The sequence below is a fragment of the Salmo trutta genome, chromosome 16, assembly GCF_901001165.1.
Source record: "Salmo trutta chromosome 16, fSalTru1.1, whole genome shotgun sequence".
NCBI classification, from domain to species: domain Eukaryota; kingdom Metazoa; phylum Chordata; class Actinopteri; order Salmoniformes; family Salmonidae; genus Salmo; species Salmo trutta.
In genome coordinates this window covers 20,148,868-20,166,585 of record NC_042972.1, presented here as the reverse complement: position 1 = coordinate 20,166,585, position 17,718 = coordinate 20,148,868, and the positions used below count along the sequence as shown (strand labels likewise).

The 17,718-nt window shown below is 39.6% G+C and overlaps 2 protein-coding genes across 2 annotated transcripts; one reads left to right on the top strand and one right to left on the bottom strand.

Annotated features, from left to right (window-relative positions):
- Positions 1-2,269: 2,269 nt before the first annotated feature.
- LOC115150266 (zinc finger protein 2 homolog) lies at positions 2,270-5,062 on the top strand. The gene is made up of 2 exons (XM_029693375.1): positions 2,270-2,576; positions 3,185-5,062. The coding sequence occupies exons 1-2, from the start codon at positions 2,390-2,392 to the stop codon at positions 4,186-4,188; spliced, it is 1,191 nt and encodes a 396-aa protein (XP_029549235.1). The 5' UTR covers positions 2,270-2,389; the 3' UTR covers positions 4,189-5,062.
- Positions 5,063-9,689: 4,627 nt separating this feature from the next.
- LOC115150265 (SUZ domain-containing protein 1) lies at positions 9,690-14,390 on the bottom strand. The gene is made up of 4 exons (XM_029693374.1): positions 14,227-14,390; positions 13,483-13,532; positions 13,111-13,380; positions 9,690-12,849 (listed from the first exon to the last, which is right to left on the bottom strand). Exons 1-4 carry the CDS (start codon positions 14,275-14,277, stop codon positions 12,738-12,740), a joined length of 483 nt encoding a protein of 160 aa, XP_029549234.1. The 5' UTR covers positions 14,278-14,390; the 3' UTR covers positions 9,690-12,737.
- Positions 14,391-17,718: the final 3,328 nt, after the last annotated feature.

The following is a 17,718-nucleotide window of genomic DNA, read 5'->3' as shown; positions in this document are numbered from 1 at the left end:
TTGATTTTAGTGTCATCCTCGATGACTTAATGCATTATCCATGTGTGGTTGTGTTGTGTTTTAAATCGCCAAATAGACAGATGTATCTACACTTCCGTTCAAAAGTTTGGGGTCACTTAGAAATGTCCTTGTTTTTGAAAGAAAAGCAAATTTTTTGTCCATTTAAACAACATAAAATTGATCAGAAATACAGTGCAGACATTGTTAATGTTGTAAATGACTATTGTGGCTGGAAACTTCAGGTTTTTTTATGGAATATCTACATAGGTATACAGAGGCCCATTATCGCAACCATCACTCCTGTGTTCCAATGGCACATTGTGTTAGCTAATCCAAGTTTATCGTTTTAAAAGGCTAATTGATCATTAGAAAGCCCTTTTGCAATTATGTTAGCACAGATGAAAACTGTTGTCCTGATTAAAGCAATAAAACTGGCCTTCTTTAGACTAGTTGAGTATCTGGAGCATCAGCATTTGTGGGTTTGATTACAGGCTCAAAATGGCCAGAAACAAAGAACTTTCTTCTGAAACTCGTCAGTCTATTCTTGTTCTGAGAAATGAAGGCTATTCCATGCGAGAAATTGCCAAGAAACTGAAGATCTCGTACAACGCTGTACCCGCAAAACACCACTTTCAACGTCAACAGTGAAGAGGTGATGCTAGCCTTCTAGGCAGAGTTGCAAAGAAAAAGCCATATCTCAGACTGGCCAATAAAAAGAAAAGATTAAGATGGGCAAAAGAACACAGACACTGGACAGAGGAAGATCGGAAAAAGTGTTATGGACAGACGAATCTAAGTTTGAGGTGTTCGGATCACAAAGAAGAACATTTGTGAGACGCAGAAAAATGAAAAGATGCTGGAAGAGTGCTTGACGCCATCTGTCAAGCATGGTGGAGGCAATGTGATGGTCTGGGGGTGCTTTGGTGGTGGTAAAGTTGGAGATTTGTATAGGGTAAAAGGGATCTTGAAGAAGGAAGGCTATCATTCCATTTTGCAATGCCATGCCATACCCTGTGGATGGCGCTTAATTGGAGCCAATTTCCTCCTACAACAGGACAATGACCCAAAGCACACCTCCAAACTATGCAAGAACTATTTAGGGAAGAAGCAGTCAGCTGGTATTCTGTCTATAATGGAGTGGCCAACACAGTCACCGGATCTCAACCCTATTGAGCTGTTGTGGGAGCAGCTTGACCGTATGGGACGTAAGAAGTACCCATCAAGCCAATCCAACTTGTGGGAGGTGCTTCAGGAAGCATGGGGTGAAATTTCTTCAGATTACCTCAACAAATTGACAACTAGAATGCCAAAGGTCTGCAAGGCTGTAATTGCTGCAAATAGAGGATTCTTTGACGAAAGCAAAGTTTGAAGGACACAATTATTATTTCAATTAAAAATCATTATTTATAACCTTGTCAACGTCTTGACTATATTTCCTATTCATTTTACAACTCATTTCATGTATGTTTTCATGGAAAACGAGGACATTTCTAAGTGACCCCAAACTTTTGAATGGTAGTGTACATCACAGAAGCCTGAAATGTAACAATACCGTTTGACATAGAAACACCGGATTTTTGGCTGTTTAAAAAAAATAATGTCTATTAATTATAAATGTATTAAAATATTAATAACATTCCACCAATGAGGCCACTAGAGGTTGATTTGGTCATTTGACTGTAGGAAAGGGTTTTAAAAGTCTATGAGAGCGGTATGGTTCATCTACAACCTGTTATTTTTTATTAGACATTTTCCAAACAATATCATTGCATTCACAACTCTAAAGTGTCTTCAAAATGCTTCCCCAAGCTGTGACCACTGGGGAGATATTGTTCGGAGTGTGTATGGTAAGTGTGTATGGTATATCTACAGCCTAGTCTGAGTGCCTAAACCATTTTATAGAGTCCTGGAGTTATGCTCATAGAAATAATAGATTTCTATTGTTATGCTACTTGTGAATGTGAATACAACTTTTATTAAATAGGACAGGGCTCAAATTATATAAAAAAAAGTAGTTTCTCAACCTTTATGTATTATAATTGAGTTTCTCAAACTTTACCTTTAGACACATTATATTGAGATGTAGGATATTTCCCATTAAAGCAACATTTTTGGTGTAATTTGTTAGCATATTTTTTGGGACACATGTTGGTGCCAGGTGAGGATCGTTCAATTCAATTGCGCTACATCTCCAGTACAGCAGGCGGCAACATCGCCCTCGTTTACCGATACGTAAAGAGGAAACGTTCGCGTTGTTGACACAAAAGGGGAAAGTAGCCCATCTTTTGCGGTCTCGAAAGGATGGTTGCTTGCTAGGTACTATAGACACCACGTTAGCAGCACATAGAATAAACGTGTTAACTTATTCTGTTCGTCACATTCCCTCAAAATGTCTAAAATGCAGCTGTTGCAGGTTTATCTAAACGAGCGGTTAACAGCGGTGGCTGTTGAGATATTTGGAGCAGTGGAAAATACCATAGCAGAGTACCAGGAAGAAATCTCCCGTTCGAAGGAGGAGATCGATCGTCTACGGAAGCTGCTGGATTTGGTTTGCAAACCTGACATACAGAGACCAGGTGAGCTGAGCCATATGTAATTAATAGATGGCTCTGGTAGTAATGACCGCCGCTAGATCAATTAATGTGATTGAACCAGCCAGGCCTGCCAATCAAACGATTTGTATGTATTTTTTCTGAAAATTAATATTAATTTGAACTTGGCACATAGAACTACAGCGTTCACCAGCTTGTAGTCCTAAAAACCGGTCCCGTTCGTTTAGCCATTCCTATGGGGAAATAATAGGCTTTTGGGATAAACGCTGAAAATAGGGTCAGAGGTTAACACAGGCTTAGGAGCTCTTATGTTTTGTTATTTGAGATAATATCAGTCAGTTAACATGACCTTTATGAATTATGAACTCTGGGGGTTTTTATGACATAAATGCTTCAAAATTCACAAAAAGTGACATTAGCTGATGAAGATTCTCATAGAACTTAACATAAGATCTCCTAAGCCTGTGTTGACCTCTGACCTTATTTTCTGGGTTCACCCAAAGCCCCTACAAAAACTCTATTCATTTTCCCATAGGTTTTATCCAACGAACTATGGCGGAGTTAGTGCCTACAAAAAGATGCCATTACTATTGCTCTCTATTGATGACTAATTAGTTATCCAATCCTCTCAGACCCCCAGCAGCTCACTCTCCATGTCCCTGAAGAGGAGGTTCCCACTGAGCAGCAGCACTGTGAGCAGGACTGGAGCCCCAGTCTGGGCCAGGAGGACCCAGAGCCCACTCAGATTAAAGAGGAACAGGAGGAGTTTGGGACCAGTCAGGAGGAAGAGCAGCTTGAAGGGCTGGAGTCTGATATCAAAGAGTTCATATTCTCTCTACCCTGTGTAAAAAGTGACTATGATCAGGACCCTCCTCAGCCCTTATATCTTCCCCAACCCCAGACTATGGAGAACAGAGAGAGGGACTCTCTTCCCTCCAAAACAACTGAAGACATCAAAACAGAACCTGATGGGGAGGGCTATGGAGTATATGAACCAAACAATGAATTCAATCCCTTTTCTCCAGTAAATTCAGATTGTTCTGCAGCTCAGATTGGGAACAGTGAAAGGGACAGTAGAGGGTTAATGTCAGGGTTACAGCCACTCAAATCAAAGACAACATGGACAATGAAAGTACAAAGCTCTAAGACCAGGGAAGCCAGTGAGTTGAAAGTTCCATTGAGGGCGGCTCACTCAGGGGAGAGACCACACAGGTGTCCTGTCTGCAGGAAATGCTTTCTGAAAAGTAGCATTTTAAAAACTCATCAGAGAATTCACACTGGGGAGAAACCATATTGCTGTAATGTATGTGGCAAGAGTTTCAGAGAGAAGAGAACCCTTACCAGTCACAGGCTGACTCACTCAGGGGAGAAACCATATCAATGCAAAGAATGTGGCAAATGCTTCAGTCAAAAGAAAATCCTGACCATACATATGAGGACGCACACTGGAGAGAAACCGTATCAGTGCAAAGAATGTGGTAAATACTTCACTCACAGTGGATCCCAAGCAGCACATTTGAGGATTCATACAGGGGAGAGACCATATAAGTGCCCTAAGTGTGTGAAATGCTTCAGAACAGCAAGTCATCTAAAACGGCACCAGCGAAGTCACAGAGAAGAACAACCACATTGTTGACTTTTTTTGTAGTAAACGTTTCACTTGTAAGATTGACATAGGGCTAGATTCTAGCAGAGCCGCGTTTGCAGACTTCCGCATAGCAGTTGTTTTGGCGGTGTCGAGTTGGAACTGCGTTAAGAGCTGTGAAATCCACAAGCGGCTCCTTGTGTTGCCTTTTTGCAGACACTGCCATTGGATGCAACGAAACCACACCCTACTTTATATCCGACAATTCCCATACAGCCACGTTACAAATTTAAACACTTGAATGTGTGATGTTCTATTGTCTACACTTCAATTATACTGATAGACTATAAATCCCCTAATCCCAAATGAACATGAAAACATGCATTAGCCTGTCGTTATTTCTAACATCAATAGAGCCAACACTTTATCGCCGTTTTTCAACTTCTAACACGTTGTTGATAATAAGGAAGGGAGATGTTGGTGACACACAACAGTAGCCGTCACCGATTTGCCAAAACGCAGGTTAACGCTCGAAGCCTCGATCTAATTGAATCGAGGCCATAGCATACCGGTATGTGGGTTAAAAATGACAGATTGGGACACTGATAAGTGCCTAAATTGCAAAGCATTGGCTGTACAGTAACATGCTATACAGGATGTCAGAGCTCAAGCGTGGTTCATACACATTCTGACAGATGACATTTCAGGAATTTTCCATGACTTTTAACCAAATTTCCATGACCAATAATTGGTGGCATCTCTATATAAACATAAAAAATGTGGTATTGACACTAACCAATGAGTGTCAGATAATACAAAGCTTATTTATAACTTATGACACAGACAATATAGTTTGATTTAAAATAAGAAACATTTATGAATACGTTTTGTATAGCAATACCTTAACAGATACAACAGAGAAAAATAAGTTACAAAATAATATATAACAAGTACATTATTTTTGTGTCTGAAAGTCCAGGAGTTAAACACTCTCTCTAACACACACACACACACACACACACACACAAACCTGAACACCACCCTGAACAAGTTGTTTGTAAACTTAACTTGCTATTCACATTTCTGACTGTCCATGAGTTAATCTCTCTCTCTTTCTTCTCTCCGGTTTGTTCTCTTTTTCTCACCACCTCCACATACTGTTGTACGCGCGGCCATAGCAGCGGTCCGACACATTTCCATTTTCTATCCATCGGTACATGCAAAAGTACATGCTAGTGCTACAGTCTGTGGCTCTTACAAAGTCTTCTTATGTGCAGGGCAATTGTGAAAAAGCCAGTAAATACTTGTGTTCTATATCCCAGTCAGCGGCTTTGCATCCATTCCGGAATGCGTAATGCAGGATGTGCAATCCACAGGACTTAATGTTGATCAGCGATTTGTTGACATCTCAACATATACTTCTGGAGTATGTTGAACACAGTGGCGGTCTGTGCCATTTTTAAATTGAGGGAGAACGATTATTTGTTTTAATGAGCATGGCCTTATTTCTATTACAGCATATTGGATTACTCGCATTCATATTCCATTCACCCAGCTCAATGTAACATCGAGTTTTCCCTATACCCATCTTGAGGTTGCTACAACCTAGCCAATGAATGAAAGTTTACAACGTAGGTGCACAGGTCAAGAGAAATTTGAGTAATCAGACATTGACACATCCAATACTGCTTTGTGCATACTTGCCTGCATCTAGCTGATCTAGGATGTAATCATTAGTCCAACAGTTGCAAACGAGAGTTTCTATTGGATAAATTCAGGTATGTTTATCCCCATTTCGTTCTATTTAATAAATGTTTTTTTAACAGAATCGGTGGAATGAATACACCCGATCACACCTTTTGTTTTATATATAATGTAAGTGCCTTAATGTGTTGGGGCCCCAGGAAGAGTAGCTGCTGCCTTGGCAACAGCTAATGGGGATCCCGAATAAATACAAATACACACAAGCACAGTTCACTTTCATAGCAGCCACATACAAACAGCATGATCCCTTTGATTGTTGTATAATTCCTTCTCGCATCTATGCGCTCTCCTCCTCTCACCTTTTCCCTTCACTTGTGGACTTCAGTGCACAACACATCAGCTGTCTGTAACCAGGAAGAAAAAAAATCTAAACCGCTACACACAGCCTACATTGTTGTCACCATATTAGCTAATGTCATAGTCAACATAGCTACTAAAACCAACGTGTTAGTAAACCCGTTACAATCAGGCACTGTGTACAGCCAGCAAGCAGTTTAGCAGTTACACCGGCTGGCCCCAGTGGCAATAAATTAATAAAACCAAAAATGTACCTTGACATGGAAGAGTTTCAGTGTTGGATAGCCATATCATAAAACTCATGAAACTTAGTGCCAACGTTTTTGATAACTATGCTTGATGTACAGTTACAAGGCTGTATCACAACCGGCCGTGATTGGGAGTCCCATATTGCGTTTCACAATTGGCCCAGCATCGTCCGGGTTTGGCCGGTGTAGGCCGTCATTGTAAATAAGAATTTGTTCTTAACTGACTTGCCTAGTTAAATAAAAGTTAAATAAAACATTTGTGGGGAACACTCATCTGAATGCACGTGTGACTATTCTATGCGCACCAAAATGATGATCTGCTTCTCTGAATTGCCTTGTGAACGCCTAACACTGTAAGATCTTATTTTGTTACTTAGCTGGCCATGTCGGCAATAGAACACGCTTTCAAATAATGCCCACCTGACCAGATTGAGATTTATAATGGACTGTTTTTGGAATGCGCAAACAACAGTATGTGTGTGATGGCGGGGATGCAGGGCTGTGTTCCAAACAAAACAACTACTAGTCTGCTTGCTCTAGTTCGTCAACGACACAGCTAGGAAAGCTCAAAATAGCACCTGTTAGTTGAACACTTCTTTCTCATAGAAGTGCATTGAAATTACATAGTCTGTTGCTAAATCAAACTGCACTTTGCATTTGTATTTATTATGGACCACAATTAGTTCCTGCCAAGGCAGCAGTTACTCTTCGTGGGGTCCAGCAAAATGAAGGCATTTATAAAAAAAAACTTCCAACATTACAATACATTCACAACACATGAAGTGTGTGCCCTCAGGCCCCTACTCTACTACCACATATCTACAACACAAAATCCATGTGTACGTGTATGTATAGTGTGTGTTATTGTGTGTTTGTATGCATGTGTCTGTGCCTGTGTTTGTTGCTTCACAGTCCCTGCTGTTCCATAAGGTGTATTTGTATCTGTTTTTTAAATCAAATTTTACTGCTTGCATGAGTTACTTGATGTGGAATAGAATTCCATGTAGTCATGGCTCTATGTAGTACTGTGCACCTTTCATAGTCTGTTCTGGACTTGGGGACTGAAAAAACCTCTGGTGGCATGTCTTGTGGGGTATGCATGGGTGTCCGAGCTGTGTGCCAGTAGTTTAGACAGACAGCTTGGTGCCTTCAACATGTCCATACCTCTCACAAATACAAGTAGTGATGAAGTCAATCTCTCCTCCACTTTGAGCCAGGAGAGATTGACATGCATATTGTTAGTGCTCTGTGTACATCCAAGGGCCAGCCGTGCTGCTCATTGTAGCACCTGACCACACAACTGAATAGTAGTCTAGGTGCGACAAACTAGGGCCTGTAGAACCTGCCTTGTTGATAGTATTAAGAAGGCATAGCAGTGCTTTATTATGGACAGACTTCTCTCCATCTTAGCTACTGTTATATCAATATGTTTTGACCATGACCGTTTACAATCCAGGGTTACTCCAAGCAGTTCAGCCACCTCAACTTGCTCAATTTCCACATTATTCATTACAAGACTTAGTGAATGATTTGTCCCAAATACAATGCTTTTAGTTCTTGAAATATTTAGGACTAACTTATTCCTTGCCACCCATTCTGAAATGAACTGCAGCTCTTTGTTAAGTGTTGCAGTCATTTCAGTCGCTGTAGTAGCTGACGTGTATATAGTGTTGAGTCATCCGCATACATAGACACACTGGCCTTACTCAAAGCCAGTGGCATGTCATTAGTAAATATGGAAAAAAGTAAGGGGCCTAGACAGCTGCCCTGGGGAATTCCTGATTCTACCTGGATTATGTTGGAGAGGCTTCCATTAAAGAACTGTGATCTGTTAGACAAGTAACTCTTTATCTACAATATTTTTTATTTAACTAGGCAAGTCAGTTAAGAACAAAATCTTATTTACAATGACTGCCTAGGAACAGTGGGTTAACTGCCTTGTTCAGGGGCAGAACGACAGATTTTTACCTTGTCAGCTCGGGGATTCGATCTAGCAACCTTTCGGTTACTGGCCCAACACTCCAACCACTAGGCTACCTGCCGCCCCAATATAGCAGGGGGTGTAAAGCCATAACATAGTTTTAACAGCAATAGACTATGATCGATGATATTAAAAGCAGCCCCCACAATCTTATCAATTTCTTTCAGCCAAACAGTAATTTGTGTAAGTGCTGTGCTTGTTGAATGTCCTTCCCTATAAGCGTGCTGAAAGTCTGTCAATTTGTTTACTGTAAAATAGAATTGTATCACCAAAAACAGTAAATGAGGCTTTACTATTCTTAGGTAACAATGACTTTTGCTTCCCTCCAGCCCTGAAGGCACACACTTTCTAGTAGGCTTAAATTGAAGATATGGCAAATAGTGGCAATGTCGTCCAGTAATTTTCCATCTAAGATGTCAGACTGGTGGCTTGTCATTGTTAAGACAATATTTTTTTTCACCTCTTCCACACTCGAAGGAATTCAAAATGCTTGTCTTTCATAATTTGATTAGATACACTTGGATGTGTACTGTCAGTGTTTGTTGCTGGCATGTCATGCTTAAATTTGCTAATCTTGCCAATCAAAAAATAATGAAAGTAGTTGGCAATATCAGTGGGTTTTGTGATGAATGAGCCATCAATCAAAGAATGACGGAGCTGAGTTTGGAAAGGTGTTACCTGGAGACACCATTTAGACCTCTCACTCAAACTCGTCATTTTTTTGGTCATATGTTGCACCGACCCCAAATTGCCATGAATATTCTTGTTACTGAATGTATCCAGAGTATTTTCAGATTTCGTTATCAACAAATGCAGTGAAAAGTACAGTAAATGTAAAATTCACAAAATCAAGTGTAATGCTTGGATTCAGTCATCAGATTTACTGTTTTGTCCTCAACTTTAGTCTAATTATTTTCCCATAATCTCCAAGCTGTTCCCTTTAAATTGCTACCATCGTTATGCATATGCTCTTCATGTTTATTCTGTAAGAAACATGACTATTAGACCAATTCGTGCAAATGTAAAGGGTTAACTGAGCATAAGAGGATGAACACAAAGGGAGAAACATGACAGTGCTGCTTGAGACAATCTTACTCACTTTTAGGAGGACCTTTCCATAGTAAAACACTGTTTCATAATAGCCTTTCTGAGCCTGGCACAGAAGTGGATATGAGTTTAACTTAGTTACATCTCAAATGTTTATTTTTGCCTAAATAAAAATGTACATCCTTGCATCTTAAAGGGGCTAAAGGTTTTCAGAATAAGTTCTCTAGTTACTGCAGTTTATTCAAAGAAAATAGAACACAGAAGCAACATATCCAGGACATACATTAGGCTAGAGAGTTAGGCTAGACAAAACAGTTACTGTAAATGACATCCAAGGAGACATACATTAGGCTAGACAAAACAGGACAGTTACTGTAAATGACATCCAAGGAGACATACATTAGGATGACAGACACATTTATAGATCATGCTCAGGTTTGTAATAACACACAAGACACATGTCAATGGTGCTTACTGCATTAAAGGCTATTTTCTCACCAGAAAGATCTCTATTCAATACCTCCACAACATGAAGGAAAACAATCTCAGATTTCTGGCACCAAACTAATTTGAAAGCTACAACAGACCAATAAAATTAGGGAACATTTAATCGTACATGGAGTTGTTACTGCCAAGGTTTAAATTTGAATAATTTCAAGCATTAACCTAACTGAAAGTAAACAATTGTTTTGTACCTGAATAGAACTTCAAAAGCACAGCTCATTGGGCACTTAACATTGACAACCATGGTCACATTTTAAGCATTTCTGAAATGCAATGACATGTCAGTTTTGCAGAATGTCATTCACATATGATTTAAGAATTCTGTAATAAATGTATTTGAAATGCTTCCTGTAGACATTGAGTTATGGGCCGTTTAGGGTTACATTTTCAGCTATACATGGCATCTGTAAAACTAATATGACTAAGTCCATGCACATATCCCATATTACAAATTAGATAAATAAAATGCTGTACACCAAACATATTTGCAGTTGTGTTTCGCTTGTCAAGTTTTTATTTAAGGGCATGAAAAAAATCGTTACAGGCCAATTTGTTTGTCGTTTTCATGTTTCCACATGACAGAAGATCCTCATCTCTTCATTGTCACCCATAACCGATGGTTACTGGAGCTGCGCTGGCTCAAATGTAGGGGTGAGGTCAATTCAGTTTACAATTCATGTGGACTTAAATAATTACATTGAAATTCACTTTCTGAATAAAACCCAACACTGATCAGGAGGATCAGAATCCTCCATGGCTAGTCTCCTCCCTCCCTTTTCCAGGCTTATCTCTGATCTGGCAGGTGTGGAAACTGCACTCAGGGGGTTATACAATACACCTGCGTTTCTCCACCATATTGCTTTCAACTGTCTAGCCCGCTCTGATCAATAATCCTAATAAATGATCAAGTTAAAATTACTATAAGTGGCCCAGATGTAACATACTTTAGGTATACTTCAAATAAAAACCAAATCATACCCAAAAGAGGTTACCGTATGTGACTTTCTTTACAAAGTAGGCTATACAACAAGTCCAGTCAGTCACCATCTCTGGGATTACAGTTGAGCAAGCCCACGATTTAGCTTGTCCAGCATTAAAACCTCCCTGAGAGAGGGGCCAACAAAACCACCTTCCTGGGGTTCTTAGGCTGGCCAAATGACAGACAGAGGCAAAGGGAGTTCAAGGGGAGGACATAAAATTAGGTTTAAAAATTAAACAAATCACAGCATCCAAGAGCATTAACCTGAGGTGCCTTGGTAACTGTGGGGTCCAATATGAAACCAAAGAATTTAAGGCATTTTGAGTTTACACATTTAGTATGGTTTAAAAACAGCCAAGATGTAGTTTGTCATTTCATTAACAAAACTAGACAGATTGAAAGCTATGACGTGTCCCACCTCCGCTGAGGAAAATTGGGTTTCTGTTCAACTTTGGCACTCTACTTAATAACATTGCCTTCTAACCAAGCAAATTGGAACATCCTTATCAATCTCTCTCACTCCATTGTAGTCTTTATTCCAACTTGTCTTTACCATCCTCTCTCCAAGTAAGGCAACCCTGGAGAGGGACAGAAAGACGGGGCAGAATAGAGATGCTGCTTAAAACACTCCTCCAGCCAATGGCTCCCTATTCAAACAACTGAATCAAAAAAAAGCTTTGGCCTACTTATGCTCCTTGTAATCTGTGGCCCCTCTTTCTTGCTCATCTCTCTGCCCAAGAAGCAACAAGGCCACAGTTTGGATATTTTTCAGGTTTACTTTTTGGCTGTCTATAAAGTACAGTATTTTATCCTAATCTCAACATATACTTACAGTATATTTTAATGGCTACTACTTTCAATGACCATGTGTATAAGATCCTATAAAAACATTCAGCTTTACTAAATTGTATATTATATAATTTGTTTCTTCTACTGTATATCATTACCACTTTGAAGACAGATTAATAAACAAAAGCATCTAGATGCAAGAAAGACATTAACCTAATAATTCCAAATGCACCCTTCAGTTCCTGCCTAGTTTTCAAAAACAGGAACATAAAACCAGAAAAGTTGTTAAATTGAATTAAAAATATAAAAACAGACAAATATTAACATATACAGCCCAGGCAGATGGGCAGTTTAGCTAGAGAAGCCGGGTTTTCATATTGATTTCAGAATTATTGCTTGAATATGCCAACACGTCCTAGTGGCACCTTGTCAGTCCCCTGCTCTATCCATGGCCCTCCTCCACTCATGTCTGGCGATAGGTTCATTCCCAACTTTCCCCTGGCCACTTTGAAGTCCCACAGACTCAGTCTGTCATTCACCTGGAGGGCAAGGCGGGCATGCCGCGGACCCTGGAAGACCCTGGTCCTCAGCAGAAGAGGGGCACTGGAGAGGGGCATTGGGAAGCTCAGGGTGCACCATGGGAGATATCACAGTGTATGGAGTCCTGAGGCAATGCCCTGGTCATAGTGTGGGACAGACCAGAGATCTGACCCAACCCTCAGCAATCTCCCTGCAACCCTCCGCGCAGGCTAGAAACAGGGCAGAGGGCAAAAGGCAGAGGGCAAAAGGCAAAGGGAGTGCCAACAGTCAGCAGAAAGGGGTGGTAGGGATACTTCAACTCATTCTGTGAGCCAATAATTTGTCTCTGCTGACCATCTATCATCACCACAACTTTTACATTTCATCCCACCACTCTGCTCTTCACGCACCATGCTACCTCCCCTTTATCCTCTGCACACCATGCCCCCAAGAAGAGACGATGGATCCCCCTCTATCTGTAGCGACGGAAGCCTGAGGTACCGTCTGGGCCTGTGGGTTGGCGGATCACGTGATTGTTCAGACTAACCAGTTCTGGCTGTGGTTGGGCACTCACTCGCACTGGTCTAATGGGGAGAGACAATACATTTACATTACATTTTAGTCATTTAACAGGTGCTTTTATCCAGAGCGACTTACAGTAGTGAATGCATACATTTAGCATTTTTCCCCCGTACTGGTCCCCCGTGGGAATCGAACCCACAACCCTGGCGTTGCAAACACCATGCTCTACCAACTGAGCCACACGGGACCTATACTATAAGTGATTGAGAAACAGCTAGGTAATATGTTTACATAACCCATACCACTGAGTGTAGGTGTCTCACCTTTCTGGCCTGGGTTTTTCCTGAGGCGTTTCTTCAGAGCTAGCACTACCCAGAATCCTCCTGCGGGCCTCGGCATACTCTGCCTCTCGCTGGGCCAGTGACTTCGGCTGCTGGGTGGGGCGATTGGATGAACCAGAGGACCCTAAGGAACCATTACTTGAGGGGCGCTTCAGAATTCGGATTTGAGGTGGGGGGGCTGCAGGTAGAGATTCATCCTGGATAACCATGGCAGTTCGAATAGGGGAGCTACCTGAGCTGATGCTTGCTTTCCTGAGGGAAGGGGTAGAGTTTGTATTAATCAACAAATCAAAAGTTGTGTTGTATAGCCATAACTTTATATGGATGTTTTCAGTAGGATTTTATTTCACTCACTTTGCTTTCTGGCTTATCTTCAACTTTGCCTCAAGTCTTCTCTCAATTTCCTGAGAAACAGGCAAATAAACATAAATACATTTTAAGTCTTCATTCAATTATTCAGTTTAAGAATAGAGCAAGAGACTCAGACAACGTTACATTTTTGTGATGAGCTGTGGGTGAATGGGTAGGTGACAGGAGACTTGACGTGCCATGATTTGACTCGGCATGCTAACTAGTTCCGTTGAATTCCAGTACTCAAATTTTTGTGTTGAAATTTGAAAATAGTCGCAAAATTTACTTTGGCTAAGCCAATTAGCGGATTTTAACTTTAGAGAATACAGCTTGTTACTGTAGTTGCTAGCCGATAACCAACTGGCAGGGTACCATGGTAGTACAAGCGACACTTTCCACAACCTGGCTAGCCAATTAGCTAACGTTAGCTAACTTCATAATATTAACTTGCCGCTATCTAACTTCAACAGATGGTTGTGGACTCACTTTCTCCACTCATCGACTACAAAAATAAACCATATGATATAACTAACGTTATGTTCTCCCGGCCAGGCCTTTGCAACACAATACCCCGGCTAAACTTGGGCCTGTAGCTACCGTTGGGGAGCCTGGCTCAGCCATGGCGACAGGCTGCTCACTTCAGTTTCCTCATAAGGCATTGAATGTTCGATAGGCCAACCACACACCGTTCATGCCCCCCCCCCCCCCCCCCCCAAAAAAAAAACTTGTATCGAATTTCTTCCTCACCCCGCTGTCTGCAGCTTCCTCCCAACTTTCGCAAACCTCTTCATCTTCCATAATACAGCGTCCAAGTCAGACACGGTAGCCTTAGTGTTTACAGTTCTTCCACAGACAGAACAATGAGCCAGATATTTTACCGGATGTATAAATGTGAAGCATCCGGTTGGCGTTTCCACTCACTACCAAATATAGTAATGAGAGGAAGCCCAGTGGACTGCATTTTGTAGACTTTACCAATTTCCAAAGTACAAAAAAAAGCGTTGTTTATGAGTGCAAGGGCTAATTGATGTAATGCACACGCGCACTTCACAGAGTAGGTGTTTTTCTTCGATGATGTTTAACCGCGGTTGGCATCCAATAAAATGTTGCATTACCGCCACCTATTGGACTGGAGTATAACTCCCTTATACTTTGCTAAAAAAAATAAAGGAAATAAATCTATAGAACCTTACCATCTAACCCTACACTCATTAAAAACCCACCACCCTAACTCCACTATTTAAATATATATATTTCCTACCACAGGCCAACAGCCTGAAAAGACGGGACACCACCACTCAACATATCCTGTAACTCTTCTGACTTCAAGTCTTGCACACTCAAATACTTTTCTGCAGCTGCCACCACAACCTCAATTTTCTGCGACTTACGTTTTTATTTTTTTGTTTAACCCCTCCACCACCCCCTCTTCGAGGACAAATATCTTATTTATTTATTTATTACAGCTTTTTTGCTACATATACATACATTTTACATACACATTTAACATATACATTTTACATACATGGAACTTTTATATACAACAACAATACATTACCAAACAAACTCTTTAATCCCAACCCTCAGCCACTCTCAGCCCATCCCACCTATCACCATAGACCGCCCTTGTTTGGTTTCCATGTGCCAGATAGTTTTCAATTGTGCTGTGATGTTTTACAAATTTTTGGAATCTTTCTAATCGTATAGTATCCACAGATTGTGAGCTAAAGATGAAAACCTTTCCTACGAGTATTATTATATTATTTATTGACTGGCTATGGCTTTCCAGATCGCCCAACACTGCTGTTTGTAAAGTACATTTTTTGTGCACGTTGTGATTTTTTTAACCATTCCTTAACCTGCAACTAGAAACAAGCCACATAGGGGCAATACCAGAATAACTTGAGATTGTTGTATGCCCCATATATATAGCATTCTGTTGGTGGAAATAATTGTATATTATAATTTAAATTGAAAAACTCTAATATTGAGCCATGTGCCATGGAATTGGTACATCGAAATTCTCCTCCCATTTACTTTGCAACCTGTATGGCGCAGCTGTCAACATTTTTGTCCTCAGATGAAACTGGTATATTTTTCTATTTATGCCAGTTCCTTTCAGTCAATTTGTATCTTTAATATATGGCAGGCAAACAAGTTCCCTACCTTCTCCCTTTTCTACTTGCCTCCTCCAATTTGGATTGAGCAGATATTCCCATTATTTTCGATAACTGCATATGTGACATAACTCCTCCATTTCTATTCATAATATCATTAATACATATAATACATATTTAGATTTTTTTTCCCATAAAGAATGTTTTTTTTTATTAATCAATATATTTGAGTTTAACCATAACATTTGTTGTAATATTTGTTATAACTTTTCTGGTGGATAAAACTGAAATTGTAACCAGCTTTGTATGGCTTGTTTAAGAAAGGGCGATACATTAAACAAAATGTAATTTTCAATTAGTCGGAAATGAGAAGTTGTAATCTATATGAAGGTGAAAAAGCTATTTTTTAACAAAGGATGAGCTTTTCTTAATAATCTATTGGAGAACCATTTGGGGTTTAAGAATAATTTATGTATGAGTGAAGCTTTTAGTGAAAGGTTTGAAGATTTAATATTTAATCATTTTAGCCCCCAAACGTATATTCATTATATAAATAGGCACGTTTAATTTTGCCTGGCTTAGCATTCCAAATAAAATGAAAAAAAAATGTCTCATATGATTTTAAAAACGAATCATCTGGAGTAGGCAATGCCATTAGTAAGTAAGTAAACTGTGATAGGACCAAAGAGTTAATCAATGTAATTTTTCCATAAATAGACAAGTATTTACCTCTCCATGGCTGCAAAATCATATCTATTTTTACTAACTTTCTATTGAAATGAATTGTGGTAAGTGAATTTATATTTTTTGAGATGTGAATACCAAGTATGTCTACTTCACCATCCACACATTGTATTGGTAAACTACAAGGTAATGTAAACAATATATATTTTTAACAATCCAATACGTAATATGGTACACTTGTCATAATTAAGTTTTAATCCAGAGAGGCTACAAAAGTGATCAAGATCTTCAGTGAGACTGTGCAGTGATCGAGATTGCGGACTTAAGAAGAAACTAGTCATCAGCATACATTGACACTTTTGTTTTTAGCCCCTGGATTTCTAGCCCCTTGATGACCTTGTTGGATCTAATTTTAATAGCTAGCATTTCAATGGCCATAATAAATAGATATAGAGACAACGGATAGCCTTGTTTTACTCCTCTTAAAAGCTCAATACTTTCTGAGAAGTAACCATTGTTTACCATTTTACCTCTAGGGTTGCTGTACATAACTTTTTTATTTATTTATTTTATTTCACCTTTATTTAACCAGGTAGGCAAGTTGAGAACAAGTTCTCATTTACAATTGCGACCTGGCCAAGTTAAAGCAAGCAGTTTGACACATACAACAACACAGAGTTACACATGGGGTAAAACAAACATACAGTCAATAATATAGTAGACAATAGGTCTATATACAAAGTGAGCAAATAAGGTGAGATAAGGGAGGTAAAGGCAAAAAAGGCCATGGTGGCGAAGTAAGTACAATATAGCAAGTAAAACACTGGAATCGATCGGTTGAAGAGCATGCATTTAGTTTTACTTGTATTTAAGAGCAGTTGGAGGTCACGGAAGGAGAGTTGTATGGCATTGAAGCTCGTCTGAAGGGTAGTTAACACATTGTCCAAAGAAGGGCCAGAAGTACTACAGAACTTTAACCCATTGTATAAGAGATTCACCAAATTAAAATATTCCAGGCATTTATATATAAACTAATCGTACTTTATCAAATGCCTTTTCAAAATCTGCTATGAAGACCAGACCTGGTATCTTCAATGTTTCATAATGTTCAATTGTTTCAAGTAATTGTCGTATATGTAAAAAACCTGTCTGATCAGGGTGAACAATATCTGGTATAACCTTTTTATTCTATATGCTATGCATTTTGCCAGGATTTGTGCATCACATCTTGTTGAGTACCTGAAAGTCTACCATTTGTATAAGAGTAATTAAAACATGCTAATAATGGATCTTTGAGTACATCAAAAAACGGTCTGATATACCTCTACTGGTATACGTCAAGCCCTGGTGTTTTTCCAGACTGAAAATATTTTATTGCCTCAAAAAGTTCCTCTTCTGTAAATTGGCCTTCACACCTGTATTTCTGTAAATTTGTTAA